We start from the raw sequence: 19,164 nt of genomic DNA, 5'->3' as shown, positions 1-19,164 counted from the left end.
CAGAAGGCAAAACACAGGATCAGAGGGGAAAGGTTCATCTTATCATCACTGCTTTCTAACATGTGGCCACTTCCTGTTTCTTCTGAGAACAGTGAATAAGAAATGAACTCGAATTTGGGCAAAGCTTCAAGGTTTTTATTGAATTGTACATAAGTAATAAACAAGATTATACACTGTTGGTATTTTCATGGAAAATAGACTCAGTAAACACAGCAACATACTTCTGCTTTCCGGATAGATGCTAATTTAGCATTTGTAAAACACAAGGCCCCAGCACAGCTGGAACATCCTCCCAGCAACAGCCTAAGAGGGCTCCTGCTGGGCAGCTTTTCCACACAACCAAGCTGTCAGCACTGGGTCAGATATCATCAGTGTTAACTCCAGCCCAGCACTGCTGGGACACAATGCCAGTGAAAGGAGCTGAGATCAGGCTTTTAGAGCAGCAGTGTCACCAGTGTAAGCCTACGGTGATGCCTCTGTCGCAGTGCAGAGCACTAATGCCAGAAATGGAAGCAATAAATAGCAATGCAAGGGAACAAGTTAGCATTCCTTTGTACATTAGTGTGCTCTTCTGCCTTTGCTCCCAGACCTGTAGGATTAGCCTTGAAATGACACACAAGCCTGTTGTAATAGTGTTGGATTTCAGTTAATTGGTAGACATGGTGAAATTTGACAGTGAGATGCTGAGTTGCAACAGCAATAACTCTTAATGCTATACATATATATAGACATATGTATATATATGTAGACTACATATTGGTACAATACAACTCAAAGGATTAATGGCCTAATGTAGCCATTTTTATGTGACAGGGTCAACCTTGAAATATTAATGCATAAACTATTTATTCTCCTTCAAACCATAGAAGTTACAATGAATATTCTCTCTGCTTCCTCTACACCTTTGTAATGAAACAGCTAATTTTGTTTCTTTAACTTAGGTGAATTAGCAGACTCTCCATCCCATCTAGGAAATGGTTTCTTTCCTTGTTTCAGTTAACAGTGATGTGGAATGGAATCACTTTTTTCTCTAGCTTTTCAGAAGGCATTTTCACATAGACCCCAGTAGTGAGGCATCGTCTTCTCTTTATCTATAAAATACAGGGAGACAGTAAAATAAACAAGTGATTACAGCATAGTCATTGACCAGCACATTTTGGAGAGAACTGATGAATGTTATGCCTTTCCTGAGCAGAAGGTATTCTAGACACCTTTCCCTTTTACCCCTCTTTGTAGAAGACCCATTGAGACCATTTGAGGGAGAATCAGGAGTTACAGGGGCCATTTAGTAAAAAGCAAATACCTGCCATTCATTTGGCCCTTTGAGGGTGCTCCTGCCAAGGGTCAGTCCTCCTGACCTGAGCTGACTGCTTTCTGGTACTCTGGCATCACAAATGAGCCATAAACACATCTAAATGGCAGCTCCAGCAAGTTCTCTCAATTTGTGTAATTGTGACAGCATTGCACCAGTAAAAAGGAGAATCCCAGGGCATTTGTTCCCAGTGTTCTTCCCTGTTCTCTTTTCTTCCTCCTTATCCCAATCACACAAAGGGGTGTTATTAGCAGGATGGGCCTGTGTTGATGGACTTACCACTTTGCCCACCAGAATGGCTGAGATGATGATACTGTAAAGAAAAAGTCCTGGCATAGTCGCTCCTGATACCCATAGATATATGGCTGTGTCTGGACAAGGTTCTGGATCTAAAACATATGATATCACACAAGTCAATGTCACACATGAGCCTCATGAGGAAGCCCCTAGAATCAATAAGTCAGCCTCCACACTGCTTTTCTCTAGCATGTGCTATCCCAGGATACTACCAGGACTGAGCTCTGGGTCCCTGCTTACTCAACCACCAATGAAAATAGGCTTTATCTGTAGGAGAACATAGACCTTACTCTTCACTGTTTCTGCACTTATATGTCTAACTGCCAAGACATACACTTACATTGTATGGTATTGTTCATGTTGTCAAGCATCCGTACATTGCTAAATACATCACATGGCTACGACTGCCTGCTTTAGGTGTGTGCAGGAAGGCCTGAAGTGAATAAGAGCTAATCATGATTCTCAGAGTCTGGATCAGTGTTCAGCCTGACTTCTTACGAACAGGACTTTGAAGATCTTTGAGACAGAACAGCAACTCCCTTAACCTGGGAGTATCACAGTACTGTAAAGCTGCTTGGCTTACCAATGACATAGAGATGTGTTCCATTTCCCTTGTTCATAAAATAAGGCGGAGGGTACATCCTCTCCATCTTGCAGATGTAAAGACCAGTATCATTAGCTTGCAGGCCAGTGAGGGTGAGGGTCACATTGTTTCGCCTAGGGCTAACACGGCACTGAATGACCTCTTCCACACTGAGGGTTTTAAACTCCGATGTGTAGGTTGAAGCACAAATTTCAGTGAACTGGTCTCCTGTCTGTTTAAGCAGAGTCACTCGAATTTCCTTTGCATTCCCAATATGCTTGTATTTACACACCAAGTTGGCAACTCCTTGCCTGTTGGCCAGCACCATTGCTGGCTGAGTCACTACCATTTCTGTAAGGAAGTAAAGAGCATGATGGTAAGTGAATTGTCAAGAAATGATCTGCAGTCATTTACTTGAAACCTGCACAATAGGAAGGGAGTCCTTCCATCTCCTATATCCATGGGTAATTCCTAGAAGTGCTTCCAAAAAGAAGGACTCCGAGACCACAGTCACATTAGCACTGCAGTAATATACTTCAAAAAGCTCAAGAAGTGCTTTGATTACTATAAATGGTATTATAAATCTCAGCAATTACTTATTTCTTAAACAGCAGGTAATTTGGCCCACTTACTGGAGCAATGACTAGAGCCATGCATGCTCATTCCCTCAGTGCAAACCTTTTAATATACATAAGAAAGCAAAACGAGACTAAAAATGGTAAAGTTAAAATTTGAAATTCAGAATCATTCACTTAAACCACGATTTCTGCTTGGTAGAAATAAACATGCTCACATTTAGAAAAAAAACCCAGTTGACATCCTGTATGGAACATGGACCAGAACCATTAGGGTAACAGTAAAGATGGATAGAAAACCTGTTTACAGATTTTTGTTTCTGACCTTTTTTGCTGCTTCATTTTTAACCAGCTATTCCCAAGCCACAGTACAGCAACAGGATATACCCCAAGCCACAGTATAGCTACAGACAGCAAAGCCTGATAAATAAACTGCAAAAAATCACTACAGATCTTGAAGAGAAACTAGTGTACCATGTACATTAGCACCAGCTGCTTCCTACAACTCTATACTCTCTCCTGCTCCACAATGGAGGGCACTGACTTGCTTTAATGAACTGGGAAGGCTCAGTATTATTTTTCAATTTCATTTTATATCAGCCCATTTGGGGGCGGGGCTTCTTCAGCTCTGCAGTGCAAGAGTTCAGGATGAAGAGAAGTAGTTTCTCCATCCATTCAAACTTCTATATCCACATTATCAGCTGCCAACAACTCCACTCACCGAGCCTGATTTGTCAAAGTCTTTCTTACTTCTTGCACTACCCTGAATCCTGCCCAGCCTCTCTACAGATGCTACTGCTATATAGTTTTCCAGATACCTTGCAGTCTCCCAAGACATTGTCCCCATACTGTCTATGGAGGGGTCCCATGTCATCTCCGTCTCCCTCTTGTACACAGTCCATCTCCTGCAAAGATGTGAAACCGAGAAAATGTAGACACCCCCAGCTACCTGTCCTTCTTCATCTACCCACCTTGGACAACGGCAGTGGCTGTGCAGAGAAAGCCCACGGTGACCAATATTGAGAGCATTCCTGTGCTGGGACAGAGGCTGAAGGTGGCTGATGCCTTCCGACTTTAAGACAAACTGGAACTCTCAGGGCTGGAATAAAAGGCGACACCTTTCAGGATACTGAATCTTCGAAATAATTTAACCCACACAGAGTCAGTGTGTATATATATAGCTTTGATCCCAGATGCAGTACCTGAAAGTAACATGAAGCTTTGTTTTGGTTTTACGAGAAAGGAAGTAGTGGGTTTGATTAGTACGTGCACAGTTAACCTCAAACAGCATGAACAAAAACAAGTATTCAGCAGATGGAAAAATATATATTCAATTTGAAACTGCCATCCATTCTACTTTAAGAACTGGGGGAGGAAAGATAATCATCCAATAGAGCAGTTCAGGTCCTTCAGTGCTGCCAGTTTGCACAATCATAGTACTTAATATTTTAGGAATCATTAGGCATTTCCTATGGGGACAACAGACAGAGAACTATACTTCTGCCTAATGTGGGCAGTGAATCAGTGGGAGCTAGCTTTTTCATGGAAGACTTCCATCCACCCCCAATTTCTTCACTTGCTTTAATGATCGTGCTTTTGATGTTTGAAAATTGCTGCCCCCTTCAAAATACTGATTACACTTGCAATGACTTCATCCTTTCATATCAGCAATGTGACTTGAATCATAGCCTAGCTTATTTAGGCCTTCCTCTTTCCAAGAAAAGATTATCTAGGTTTATAGCTAATGACTTCCACATCTATACAGAAGTTTCCTACCTACAGACTTTACTGCCCAAGTACCTTGACATCCATAGATGAAGAACACTGCAGGAGCTTTGATTATGGCTATCTCTGCTTAGAGCACTTGCGTCATATCAAATCTCAGTGAAACAGTTTTCACCCATTGGCCTTTTAAAAGTCAGGTAAGGCCTGAAAAGCATTTTGCCTTTTTACGTGATAGACTGTCATATCCGTGAATCATTGCCTGAAGAATTCCATAAAAATGAAGTTACACTTCAGTTACACTGAAGGTAATCTCCTTTTTTTTCTCATACTTTGAGAAGTTATTTTAGATGGTGCTTCTTCATTTACATATGTAGATCTAGTAGACTGCAAAGACCTACTTTGGGACTGTGACCTAGAAAAGCTAACAGCACTAATTCTTGAACAGTAGCCTGCCCAATCCTAAGATATAGGATAAATATTTGATCTTGAAATCACATAAATGTCTAATGATATAAATAAATTTACGCTTACATACTTAGGTGAAGCAACAATTGTTTGTAATGACAGATTCATAGCCAGTTGGATCTTAACCAGCATTCAAAACAGAACTGATGATAAATAAAAATACAGCTATGGGAAAACAAAAAACTGCGCTCTAATAATGAGTCAGGCACATACTGTACTACTGGCTAGGCAGCATAAATCAATTTTAATATTAAATGCAATGCTGTTGCAACATCATGTACCAGAATATCAGTGAGATTTATGGCATGAAATTACCAGGTTATGCCTGACATTTTCATATTGACAGTAGTGACCAAATTACCTATTCTATGTATTTTTTGGATTTGGATGTTGTATGCAGTTAAACAAATGATGCATTTGAACCTCATAAAGCATAGTGTCATCACCTGATAGTTGATTGCAACTGCAAATTTATGGCGCAACTAACCCTTAAACACTTGCAAAGGATTGCCATGTAAAATGTGCTCACTGCCCCACATATCCACAGTATCGTATACAGCTAGAGTGAGAGGCAGTGCTATGGCACTCCTCTCTTTGGCAGTTGAGACTGCTCTGGCAAACAGTGTGTTTCCAGTGGTACTTGTGTGGCTGTTTTGTTCTCAGGGTCCCTTTACAGATTGACCACTTTTCACATTTTACCCTCATTCTTCCTTAAAAGCCTCACATTTTGATGACTACTCTTCTAAGGAGGCCACAATATGTTTCCCTGGGTACTCTCCTGAAGTTGCCTCTGTCTTCACAGCCAGGGCAGTCTGAGGGGAACCCAGAGTTTCTCCCTTCTAATGGATACCTTGCTATGCTGCTCTCTACCCTTGCTAATCAGACTTTGTATCTTAGTTAACATACACAGACAGCAAATGGATGATGCAGTAAAATAGAGATCTTGTTGCAAAAACAATCTCTTCACTGCTTGCATCCTTCCCAGCTCAGTTATGGCATGGAACAAGGTTACATGGAAACTGGATGCGTTTCCCCTAAAATAAGCTCCAGAAGAATCACTGGGGAGACCTTTTCTCACTTCTAACTACTCTTTAGCTGATGAAGAGTCTCTGGGCTTTTGCTTAGTTCACTTTCCCTGAATATCAGAGCCATGCTTTATAAGCTATAGCCATAGGACCTATCTTACCCAGTTACTGCACCTTCTTGTCTGTGTGGTCTGGCGTTTTCCTGCCCTGCCCTCCTCATCTTGAGAACTTCTTTTCTTCCACCCTTTCCCTGTAATTGGAACTTGACACATGGCCAAGGGCCAGGGCAAAGGAGTAGGTGCAAGAAGAGCCCTCCCTTTGACTTGGAGATTCAGAAGGACTTTCAGGAAGAATATTCCTCAGGCTGTCTCCAGCAGCCCACGCTTTGTATTTGCAGTATCTGAAAGCTCAGTGTAAGATAAATCTTTCCTTTAATGCATATGCTTATATTCTAGTACTTTTTGTTCCTAGGAGTCATATTAATACCCAGGTCACAGGAAAATTTTGTACCCTATATATGCTACCATAGCAAAGTCCCAGAGCAGAGGATGGGACTAAAGGCCTTGCAGAGCTAAACTGCAGAGCCCTAAATTGAGGATTTAGCTTTGGAGTGGTTTGGGTCTCACAGACTCTTTGACCTTGGGTCAGAGAGGGACACACAATTTACTCTGAACACTGGACTACACTACTGTGGTTAGTTAGATTGCTAGTAAGTTAAATAACTAGGTATCTCATATAAGTTTCTTTCCATTTTGGGTTGGTCCCTTACATTTTAGTGGTTTGGATTGCTTTTCTTCATTGAATGCTTGTTAGGGCAAACCCTCCCGCTGACACCCTGTCAGAATTCCCATTGCAAAGTGTTATTATTCAGAAAATTAGTTTCACACTTTAAAGCCTGTCTCATGCTGCTCATGTTTTTTTTCTTCTGTGACAGGAACTTGCTTGGTGAATTGCTTGAGATGTAATGGGGAGAAGAGAAGCTTCTCATTTGCATGAGTATCTGGTTTCAGGATATCTTGTTAAACTCAGAATGTGAGATCATGTCTTATTATGTTAAACAGTTCACGTTTTTACCATGTTAGTTTGCCACAAACCCATTGGGGTTTTGAAATGCATTGTCATTTGAAAAAGAAAAAAATCCAGACCTCTAAGTGGTGCGGCTGAAGAAAAAATCTCTTCTACAAAAATAGGTAAAAAGAAAAGGAAATAACAATGACTGGAAAAACATTGTTTCATTACCATTAAAGGACTAAAACCTGATTAGTGTAAGTAAAGCCCTAGATATGACCAAGTTGGATGCATCAGTCTTGATTCCTGAAGGAACCACAGTTCACATCAGAAAACCACTGATTTTTAAGTCTCTCAGAAATGTGGCCTTTCTGTCAGCTTCTAACCTGGATTGGCAGATGCTGCTGTCTAGTCCTAAACTTGCACCCTCAGCCCAGCCTCAGCAAAGGCAAGGACAGCACTAGCTCAGAAATTTGCCTTCCACTACTTCTCAGGGCACACAGGGTTGGTTGTTTTGTGCACTTCTGCTGACCAGCAGATTGTTCAGTAGGATTTGAGGTGTGGGTGGATGTATGAGTGTCCTTTGTCTTTGTGCTACAGTTGTTGGTATTTCTTTTTTACAGTCTAGGCTTTGTTTCCACTACTGTAAAGTTAATTATATCCAACAGGCTTTCCTGAAAATCAGGGCATCTATAGTTACCTAACAGAGAGAAAATTACCTCCCAACTATTCATGCTAACCATTCTCAATAAGCCTTGAAGGTCTGCACTGTACTCCTTACCTGGCTTTGCTACATGTTATTTGTAATAGCCCATACATGCCCCAGTAGCAACCAGGACCCCTGCCTGTGCGAATGTATTTCCCCCTCCCCATGCCCTGTATAGCTTACAGTCAAAATGTGAGATCTGAGACTGTATGGGAAGAGATACAGACAGAAATAAGAGGAAATAAAGAGACAGGACTGAGAAGCAACACAGGCGAAAGGTCTTCACACCAACTTCCTTACTCTTCTCCAGTTCCCTGTAAGGGGTTATGGCAAGGAAGAGATTTTAGGAGGCATTTGAACAGACCCTGAAGGATCTTGGCAGATGTTTAAGGATTCTAAGGAGCACCACAAATCTCTTTTAATAGGCCAATCACTTGGGAGTGAGTACAGAATAAAGCAGATATCGTCATCAAAGAGAGAACACTGGAAGCCAGTCTGTTTTCATGAATAAGCAAAAAAGAATCAAATGAACCCCCCAAGTTTAAAAAGAAGCAGTTACATATAACCTATGATGAGCTGCAGCTGTGGAGACATGGAAAAATAGTGGAGAAAGGTTTTACTTCTGCTTCCCTTTGTTTCTTAAAGCATTGTGAAAAGCAATAACAGCAAAAGCTAGCTGTACTTCTGATTGTCTCTGGCTCTGACAGTATCATGTTTGCATTTATCGAGAATACAGTCATTACAAATGATTAAAAAAAGAATAAATCATTACAAAGCTTTGCTGAAGACATGTGAGGAGTGTTCTCAAAAATAAGATGCATAAGAAATATTTTAAAAGATGGAGTGTAATTCATGTGGTATATAGCTTAAGTGCCTACTTTCAGTTTTCGCAGGGTTAAGTCCCTGATTAAAAAGAAAAAAAATTATACATAATACAATATATTACATTAATATACAGTAATGGCATTTCAAATTATAGGATCAAAGCAGGACTCCTGGAAAACCTAGAATTAAACCTTTAACTTTCATAAAGCAGAGGATTCAAAGAAATTTATGTAAACGAGGCAGTGCCCCAGCTCAGAGGATGTACAGAGAATACAAACATTTGAAAGACAGGAGACCTGACAAGGAAAGGCATTTTCCTAAGCTCACAGTGGGAGGTTCATCCAGAGGACATATGGAACATATTCTAAAGCATCTCTTTGAACTGATGACAAGTGGATAATGAAGATCACTTTTGTTCACCAGTAAAAGTCTGGAGGCCATTTATGAAGAGTGAATGAGAGGTGATAGGATGGGCTGGGCTGGGAAATTGAAATGAAATGAAATGAAATGAAATGAAATGGCAAAAGGAAACTTAGCAATACAGCAGGAGGGGGAAGCCAGCAGACAGGCACAAAGAGGATGTCAAGGAGTTCAGGTTGATAGATTCACAGTAAAGTTTTGAATATATAGCAGTGAGCCAAAGTTTGCCAGGGCTAGCGAAGAGAATGTTTCAGCAGTTAAGGTGAATAGTGACCATGGGCTAAGGCATCTGGTATCTTGTCACATTCTACCACATCCATATTTGGTCTGATATGCCTATGCAGGGACCTGGATCTCAGAACTACAGCACACACATGCATCTCCTCCCAGGGGCACACTAAGTTTTGGGAACAGAAGCCACAAACCTCTGACATCCTAGGGAAACAGCTTCTGTATGGAAATCTCAGAAGGCTTGTGATGAGATGGAGACACAAATGAGAATACCAAGAAGAGAAAGGATGGTTTGGGCAGATAACCTTTGGCTATAACCTTGCCTCGTTTTTCTGCTTCATAAAACTTCTCCTTGCCTCTTCCCTTGCAGTTTTATCTACAAAAAACATAGAATGAATACTGGCTTTGTTATAGGTTGTTTATTCACAGCTTGTCAGAGAATCTTATTCCTGTGAACTATGTCTAAGATCAATATGGTTGATGCCCTGATGTACGGAAATGATATATTCAATCTGTTTGCCTTCAGTCCATGGTCCACTACATGCTACTGGAAATTTACAGTGATGTGTGCAGGGATTATTAGTTCGCATTAGAATATGTGTTAGAATACACAATAGGCTCTGGAAAACAAAGATAAGGAATTTCTGACAGAGGATTGTGGAATAAATCCCAGGCTTTGCAAGAATCTCCTTGCTTTTGACACATAACAGTTGCAGAAGAAATTGTCACCCAATAAACCAAACCTCTCTGCGAGTGGGAAGCTATAGCCAAGTTCTGGGTGTGTGGCTCGCATCATGTGAGTCAGCAAACTAAAAGCAGATCCTGTATCTCCCAAAAATGTATCAGCTGCAGGATTTGTTGTTCAACCCACTCTTCACCACAGAATCTGATATCGCACAAAGCCTTACCGTTGCATTACTGATAACTCAAACTCCCTTTGTCTTCTCTAGTTTACAAAGTACTTGAAACCATGTTTCTAGGACTTAGCAATTCCCCTTTCCTCAAGTCCCAACCAGGCCAAAGTATGAAAGCAAACCCTGAAATGTCAGAGAGACCACATGTGCAAGGGGAGACTGAATCTTTCATTATCCAAAGTGATAGCTGACAAGCCTCTACTTTCCTGTTCAGAAGCTCTTTCTTACGATATCTGTTTGCTGACAGATCTTACCACTCCCTACAAGCTTTATCGTTCTCACTTTCTTAGACAATCACATCTATAGCTACTCTAAGAATATTAACTTGTGTCAGTGTGGCCAGCTTACTCTCCTGGTTATTTGAATTTAGCACTGATTAATGCCTGCATTTGAAGGCTCTGATTGCAGTGAGCATCCATCCAATGTGCTTCTTCACAGCTTCAGCTGCCTCTTCCCCCTTTCAAGACATGAAAACCTAGCTAGGAAATCCTGTAATTTAAAATTCAGATCCAGCATCCAAACGAATTCTTAATGTTTTGGCCACAGGATAACGGATACCAGAAAATATCATAGTGGGCAGTTCAGTTGACTTGTGTGCTAGGGATGAAGGGAAGAATCAAGGAGGTTTGCAAATGTGTTTCTAGGGTGAAAGAGATGATAAAACAGGGCTGCAAAGTCAGTAAGAGGGGATAAAAAGGAGGATGGGCTTGTGGGTAGCACACCATTTGGGGAATTTTTCTTATAGATAGTAGTGAGATTATATCTGGTACATACAAAGAAAACAAATGTGTTGGATGTGGTCCAATGAAAATCAAGCCCTATGCAAAATGGGAGGAAATGTTTTGAATGTCATAATTTTGATGAAATGTTGAAGGAAAAGGGGAAATTTTTGAGAAGATGCATGCACATCTTTTCCTAAAGCTTTTTTCGAGCCCCCGCCAACATTTTTCATTTCTAAATCATCAGCTCTTTTGCAAAGAAAACAATGGTGTCTTACACACCAGCAAAATGCAATTTTGTCTTTTTTTTTCTGCCTAGATCCAGTAATGGGTGAAATGAGAAAAATGTGAAGGGAACCCTTTGCAGCAAGCGCAACAGCAGTTAAGCAAAACTTTCTTGAGAAAGTTTCACTTCCTAAGGCTTTTTGCTATGTTTGCTCATTTAAATGGCCATTGTATTAACCCACTTTTTATGATTTTCAAACGTCAGCAACCAACTTCTGTCTTGTAAAAGTGATAAGCAGAAGGCATGATTCTCACTATTCTAAGGACTTACTGCATCAACCAGTTCTGCTGCCACAGCCTTCTAAGTGGCATTGCTGCAATATTACTTGCCTGATATATCAGCCTGTGTTGGATTCTTGCCACAGGTCAAGATTCAGTGAACATACATGGTATCTTTGTACCGAGGTCTTTGGGCTAGAGGGGTTAGGACAGAGTTGGTTCCCCTTCATTTCCATTTCTCCATTCCTTCAACAGCTATGAAACTACAGTCCATTCCTGACTTGAAGGGTTTTAAGTAGTAATGCTCTATAAGAGCAGTTTGTTGTTGCTTTATTAATAGTGCATTCTGAAACATATGAAGCCTCCAAATTATTAATTTTTTTACTTTTCAATTTGCAAAAAAATCAGGTTTTTCCTTTCAGGCTGATTGAAATGAGTCCTCCTGACTTTCCAGATTTACCAATGAACCAAAACCAATTAATTATTCATTGAGTTCCAATGAACACCCTTCATAAAGCTTCTGAATTACACAAACTAATCACCTTCTGGGAAATAGGTATAGATCATTTTATGGTACGAGCTTGCAATGTGACTCAATGCCTCTTCACCTGCTCTCATGGCACACTATAAGCCTCCTCACTCATCTGATAATCAGACTTTTGCCTCATCTATGGTTTTCAGCTCATTTCTCCCCCACTATTGCCATTGATCTTTAGTTTTCCTTTGCTTACAACAAAATATTCTTTATCTTTTGAAATATCAAATGCTGCCATCCTGTGAGGCAAATGCAGCTAGGAGGGCAGAAATGGTTAAATGACGTGGCTCATGAAGTTACTCATAGAACTTGTCACTAGTCTGCTGGTGTCAGGTGTCAGCAGAAAGGGCAAGAGCAGCCACCTGCCACTGTTGCACCAATGGCACCTCCAGGTAGCACGAGTACAGGGGTGGTGGGGATGGCAGGCTTGGCCTGCTGTCTCTAGCACATGAGTCTTTCTTGTTTGGCACAGGGAGGAAGTAATTCTCCTCACACAGGTCAGGCCTTGCAGGTGGACCTCTGGGGAAAACAAACTGAGAAACACAACAGAAATACGACACAGAAGTTCAGATTGAGGGGAGAAAGGAAGACGCTTTGATTTCCCTCTCCTCTTGCAGTCACCCTGTTCTCTTCATTTCCCCTTTCTCTGTGCCCTGCAACTGCTGATGCTGCACGAGTAAGCATGGTGGGAAGCAAGTGCTCTCCTGAAGTGCATCACAGTCTCTCCCTCCCGGCAGCCTCTCTGAAGCAGGACCCCAGCCTCATTCACCGATATACTACCAGGCCCTTTAGCTGACCTTGAAGAGGTCACATCCACCTCTTACTTTTGCTATCACTGTTTGCAGTTTGCACAAGAAGTGTTCTTTGCCCTGCACTTTTCACTCATGCACAGGGCTGGGGGAGCCTGGGATGGTGTTCTGGGTGCCCTGGAATGGTGTCCTGGGAGCCCCAGCTGGGCACCCATCGTTCTCTTTGCACTAAAATGGACAGAAGCCACATGCACACTGTGCACATGGTAATCCATTTGCTTTGCACTACCAGGGATTAACTGCATTTTCAGCTAACCTGCATGTGCTGTTCTTGGGATCCACTTTCTTACCCTTACTAAGTGCCCACGGTTTCTTCAAGGCTTTTGTCCAGTAATCTGCTTTAATAGCAAATGTCATAAAGGCCACAGCTAGAGTTTGTACACTCCAAACTGCGCAAATGCCTACCATAGCTGTTTGCGTAATTGCTGGACACTTTTCCCCACTGATAGCTGGAAGTTTTCTACAGGAGTGGCTGCCTACGGCAACTGTCATTTGTTTAGCAGGAAAGGGAGGACAGACACCAAGGTGTTACATCTATTAAGTACAAATCAGTTCTTTAATCCCAGTGCTACCAAGAGCTCCAGCCCTTGCAGAGCAGGCACGAGAGAAGGGCTAGCTGATGGCACCCTATCTTCTGAGCTGTTAGTGCTGATTTCAGGGCTGTTGTGAAGCCCAGACATTCAACGCGTCTTCATGGGAAATCACATTTCACGTGGCTTGACTTCTGGTGAAGACATGACGAAAGGTTAGTGCTTGTGCTCTGCAGCTGCAGGCTGCAAGCAGCTCTAATTTGCATTGGCAATCACCACCCTCCAAGAGGAAATTCTCCTCAGGGAGCAGCACTGTTTACCAACAACAAGGCCACCTCTGCTGTGACAATGTGGGCACATGTTCGGTGTAGGCACTGCTGTGCTGCTGAAAGATTCCTGTTGTGACTGCCTCACACAAGGCAGTATTAAGCCTTTCCACCAAGGGAGGACTGGCCTGCAGTGAGTCCAACAGTTAGGTGTGTGCCACTGCCAGGGCTCAGTTCTTATCTCTTAAGCTAAAGCGGCTGTTGCCTTCCCACCTCAGCATTTCCCTCAGGCAGGACAAAACTGCCATCTTTTAATCTATTAAACTTGTGAGGTTTTACTGTATTCATTACTGTGATTCGAGTGAGAAGACACTGTACAGCGCCTGAATTATCTCATCACACAGAGAAGGAAGGGCCCCTGTCCTGAGGGTGTGATTTCACTGACAGCAGAGCAACTGCTACCAAAATGGGCAGGATCATTCCCTGCTCCCCAGAATCCTTAACGCTGTGGCTCTCCTTCCCTTCCAGCAGCACTAGCCCTCATGCAGCTGTGTAAGCCAAATCCTTTTCTGCTCCAGTTCATCTCACAGCCACATTAATCCCAGTGCCAGCACAAGGGTTGGGGTGGTGCAGATGGAGGCCAGAGGGGCCTGGATGGTGCTGCTTTTTCTTGACGATGCTGAGGTCAGGTAAAGCAGATCATGAAAACATGTCCTAAAATACTGCCTGGCACAAAACTCTCCTGACAGTGAAGACAGGGCTAGAGAATTCCTCAAGGCTTTCTCTTCAACCATGTACATTTTGTTTGTGTTTTCATTTGAGTCTTGCCTCTTCAGCACACCATATATAGTATATTTAATGTATAGTGAAGATAATTAAATCCTAAACATGTGATCTGTGATACGGCTGAGCCTGTGAGCAGTGTCAGCTCAGGGAATACATCAACACAATGAATCTTGGAAATTGAAATTTATTCCTGCACAGTTGCCTGGTAAGGCACTTGAGGTTTACTCAGCTTTGACCTCAAAGACCCTAAGCAATGACTGCAGTAGTAAAATCTATGGAGATGATAGATTTGCTCTGATAGAAAGGGCTAAAGGAAGGGACGATTGAATGATCATTGTGAGAAATATCAGTGGCGTTATATTTGGGTGGGGAAATGTCGTACAGAGGCAGATACATGCAGTTCAGTCCAGAGACAGACAGGCATGACAAGTGAGTAGGATGGAGTCAAAGCAGGACTGAACTCTCCAAAGGATAAGGCAAACATGGGCATACTGGGGACGTCAAGAAGGAGTTCAGTGAAAAGGAGTCCTAGGTGCCCAGAATTTTACTGGAGCTCTGTGGGTTTATAAGGTGAATCCTGCTGGATCAGTCATAGCCTTAGGAATGAGGGAGATGTGAGGAACCCTGCTACGTGCCTGTGACAGCAGCAAGCACTGCTTTGGGTGTTTGCCATAAGCTACTTGCTTCTGGAAAGAATGGCTCTGGGCTTTAGTAATACCCTGGCTGCACCCGCACGTGTTTGCCCGCAGCTGTGCCTGAGTGCTGTATGGTATTTGAATTCCAAGATCAAGTGTTAGCTGCCAGCTCTGGGTGCTGGCAGGAGGGGAGCCAGCGTTACCTCAGCCCAGGGGTGAGCCAGCAGGTGCTCTCACCAAAGGGCCCCACACATGCAAAGTGAGGATGTTCCAGTATCAGCTCCAGTTAAGCAGTTTGGGTGCAGCAACCCAGCTTTGGAGGCTGAGAGGTTTTCCCAGGAGTGTTCTGCACCAGTTTTATTTACTAACAGACACAAGTCACATAGTCCAAAGCAAGATTTAGCCAAAGGAAAATGGTGCAAAGGGAACCTTTTTTACAAGATTTCTAAGCAGATGTTCCTGTAACTCTGGGATTTGGCACTCTCAGGCTTTATGAGTAACCCATGAGTTTCCCCCCTTCTAAGAAGAACATACCTTTTACATTAACGAGTGGGCCTCAAATCTTAAAAGCATCACTAGCTTTTCCCTCCCCTTTAATACACCCACATATACACGCTTCACTTCTACAGTGTGGTCGTCCTCACTGCTGCCATAGGGCCAGGTTTTGTAATCCTTTATCTAGTACTTGTAAATGGGGCAGTGGTTACTCTTGTAACAAGAAAGGGCAGTAGCTGACTGCTGTAAATTTCCAACCCAAAAGAGGAGGGAAAATAAAAATTTCTCTAAATGCAGCATCCCCCCAAAATATTAAGTGTAGCCAATTAGGTAAAGAAAGACTGCTATAAAAGGATGACAAAAAAAGTAACTTAGAAAGAAGTAAATATGATCTGAGTACACACTGACATTCTCATCAGACCTCCTCGATACTTGATAGATGGGCAGGGCAATATATATCCTTTCGCCTTTCCCCTTTGGCAAGTGTTATGTGTTATCATGCGGTGTATTCTTAGAAAAGCATGTGCCATACCTTCCTGAAGAATTCATTTCTCGCAAGCCCTCCCCCTTTTCAGTTTGAGTGCTGTGGGTTTGCACAAAGCGTCATTATAAAACAGGTCTACCACAGCCAAATGTCACTTGGTACACTGTATTCTCAGAACCAGCAACAGCATGCCCTGAGCAGGAATGACAAAACACCGAGATGCATGAGCCAAGTCTTCCCTTTCGTGCCCTCCTTAGCTCGGCTCATCTTTGCTGTAGTGCTGAATGGGTGTCTGGCGCAGCTGGGTCCCCTATCAGATGTCCTCAAGAAGGGAATGTACCTCCTGCTTTTTCTACTCTGTATGATCGCAGTCATGCTGGTCAGACCACAGCTGAAAGCTTGGTGCCCTTCTGCAGGTGATAGACCCATTTGCACTGAGGTTGCAGAGATTCGCGTGGCCCCACATAAAGCACATTATGTCAGGTGCTACATGAGGTCAGGAAAAGGTGTCATGGGGGCTCAGCCCAGAACTTGAACAAATCCAGTCCTTCAAGTTCATCCTTCGCTGCCCAGTCACTAAAGCACCATTCCCCAGTCAGCAGGGGAGGCAGTACAGGTGGAGCATTTGGCAGCTATTCTGGTGGGAGCACCACACAGGAGAAAAACACTGGAAGTCTGCTGGACATGTTTGTGCAGAGCCTGATTCTCCTGCCAGGGAACATTTCATCATCACCATGCATTGCTCAGTGCTGCTATCATCATAACTCTTATGGGCCTTGAAGGAGTATCACTGCATGCAGATGTGAGGGGAGAAGCCCAAAGTTTATCAGTAGATTGCAAGCTTATGAGGAATATTCACCACTGTCCTGGAATGGAGGTCATACTTTGTTTAAACTGGGAAGCACAACTTTAAACCAGGAATCAAGCAAAGCTTGTTCCTGGGTTTTGGACCACTGGGTATTGTTTACTGAGACAAGTGAACACTAGGGAGTGAACAGAGTTCTGAGAACTGTGGTGAGCCTCCAGTTCCCTTACTTTACATCCATGGAGAGAAAGAATCAGCAAACAACCTCTAAATTCTTTCTCCCCTCCCCACATCCCCTTATATGTGGGAACTGTCCAAGCCAGGCCTGGGAGACCTCTGGTACTCAGCACTGAAAGCCCCTGCTCACAAGAACATTTGTTACTCTCGGAAATCCATTAAATTCCTTGGGACCCTGGGGAGAGGCTGAATGGGATCTCAGCAGATGAGGCACTTCCAGACTTTTTTCCCACATGCTCACAAGCTGCCCATGTTGAACAGAGGACTGCAGCCCACTGTGTGTAGCAGCACATCTCAGTATGTGATTTGCTAGCAGGGACCCACAGCTTTTCTTCCACATATGTAAGTCAAGCCCCTTCTTCTTGGCAGCAGTGCAGTTAGATGCATGGCTCAAAACTGAGGGGAAGCACATACCAAAATCTGTGGGGTGCTGCTGATTACCTCCCTGCAGGCCTTTAAAGGCAACAGGAGAGTTTTCATCCAGATGGATCAGCAGGGAGAGAAACACCCATCATTTTGATACCTGGATCTGCCACCTTTCCTGGCTGCTTCCTCCTGTCCCACATCTGCTTTTGGCAGAAGGGCTGTGGATCAGCTAGTGGATCAGTCAGGATGTGGCCTCAGCTATGCATGGCCCTTCGGAGAAGGGGTGTGCGAGACAAGGTGCGTGCTGTGGGGCTGCAAAGACGTTTGCTGCGAAGGAGCAGTTCATTGCCTCCTCCAGCGGCCTGGCAGGGGGAGAGGCAGGAGCGGACCTGCCCAGCGCCGCTGCGGCCTGCAGCAGCCGGGCAGAGGCGAGCGGGAAGACCCGGCCCGGCCCTGGGCCGCTCCCCCGTCGGCGCCGCAGCCCCCGCTGCTCGGGGGCGCAGCAGAGCAGCGGCGGGCGGCGGCCGCGGGGGGGCGCGCTGGTAGCCAGGCCCGCGGGGTGGAGCGCTCTCGGGGATGCGCCGCTGCTATACCAGCAGTTCACGGGCTTTTTCGCTGGGAACCTCGCTGTTCTGTGGGAAGGAGATCCCCATCCTCTCACCCCACACAGTTTATTACCTCCTTTTTTCCCTTCCGTTTTGCTTCCCTTCCCTCTAACCCGAAAAAGGCCTCGCAGCGTGGACGCCGGTGCCCATACTAAGACTAGAAAGGAAATGGGGAGTGTGTGCTGGGAGAGGAGGAGTGTGTACGATCTTGTGTGTTCAAGCTCTGTTCAGTGCATGCTTCAGCCTCCTTTCCCTGACTTTGAGACCACGGTATGTATGGTTAACAAGAGATAACAGTGTGAATGCAGCCTTTTGTGCATTTTGGATGCTGCTGGAGCCCAGTGCTTTTCCACCAGCACACGCAAGTAAACCTACAGCAAATAGGAGCACACTGTATCCACTCACTGGAGAGCCTGGAGGAGAAAACCATGACCTCTTCAACCACACATGAACATGTAATGTTTCATATCTATGACTCAACAGCCACATGCAAGGATGAGCCCTCTGTTTTAGTCCAAGAGCAGCACTGAAGTGCTGTACAAACTCTACAACTTTAAAGGCGGGGAAATGGTTTGTAGATTTTTTAAATGTAATTTCAGTCATTTAAAATCACTCTGCCTTGCACACTTGTATCACCTGCAGTTAGTGAAGCAACTGTATTTCTAAGTGTTGGGCACATGCAGGGTTCTATTTAAAATTATCATGGCTGCCATTTTATTTTGAAAGCAATAAAGGCATAGGTGAGCATTAAATTTAGGATGATATTCCATGTTTCTGAATTTCCTCTTTTATTATTAGCTGCTTCTTCTAGTTCTTAATTATTTTCTCAAAAGCTGCCCATGTACAGAAGCTTAGTTTGTTTTATTATTGTGAGGGCTTGTGTTGAGGTTATATGTTTCTATATTTTCAACCAAAATTATACAAACCCTGTATCATTTTCTAGCTTTCTGTTAGCAAGTTGTTCAGCCTTCACAATTTCACTAGTGTACTGCAACACCGCACTGAGTCTGAATTTTTATCACACATCCTCTCCACCATAATTAGCAACCCTCACTCTGAACACTGCTGAGTCATTATCCAAATATTCCAGTTTCCATCTACTTTTTTTGTCATGGTCAAGTCAGCCCATGAATCCAAATGACTCCAGAATCCTGGGTGAATAACATTTTTACCTGAAATGATTAAAGCCTGGAGGATTAGAATCCCTGTGTTCAAGGGGTAAAGTTGAATCAGAATCCTTCTGTGTAACCAAGTAAAAGTTGGAACAGTGAATAGAGCTGTTGCTTGTGCCTTCCCCACTGT

General features: G+C 43.4%; 1 protein-coding gene across 1 annotated transcript; it reads right to left on the bottom strand.

Annotated features, from left to right (window-relative positions):
- Positions 1 to 992: 992 nt before the first annotated feature.
- CTLA4 (cytotoxic T-lymphocyte associated protein 4) lies at positions 993 to 3,796 on the bottom strand (the record flags this gene model as incomplete). Its single annotated transcript, XM_080621755.1, has 4 exons — positions 993 to 1,091; positions 1,592 to 1,701; positions 2,193 to 2,543; positions 3,739 to 3,796. 4 exons carry the CDS (start codon positions 3,794 to 3,796, stop codon positions 993 to 995), a joined length of 618 nt encoding a protein of 205 aa, XP_080477881.1.
- Positions 3,797 to 19,164: the final 15,368 nt, after the last annotated feature.

The sequence above is a fragment of the Psittacula echo genome (assembly GCF_963264785.1).
Source record: "Psittacula echo genome assembly, chromosome: 6".
Lineage (NCBI taxonomy): Eukaryota > Metazoa > Chordata > Aves > Psittaciformes > Psittacidae > Psittacula > Psittacula echo.
Note: the sequence above shows the minus strand (reverse complement) of the source record. Positions and strands in the feature narration are given on the sequence as shown.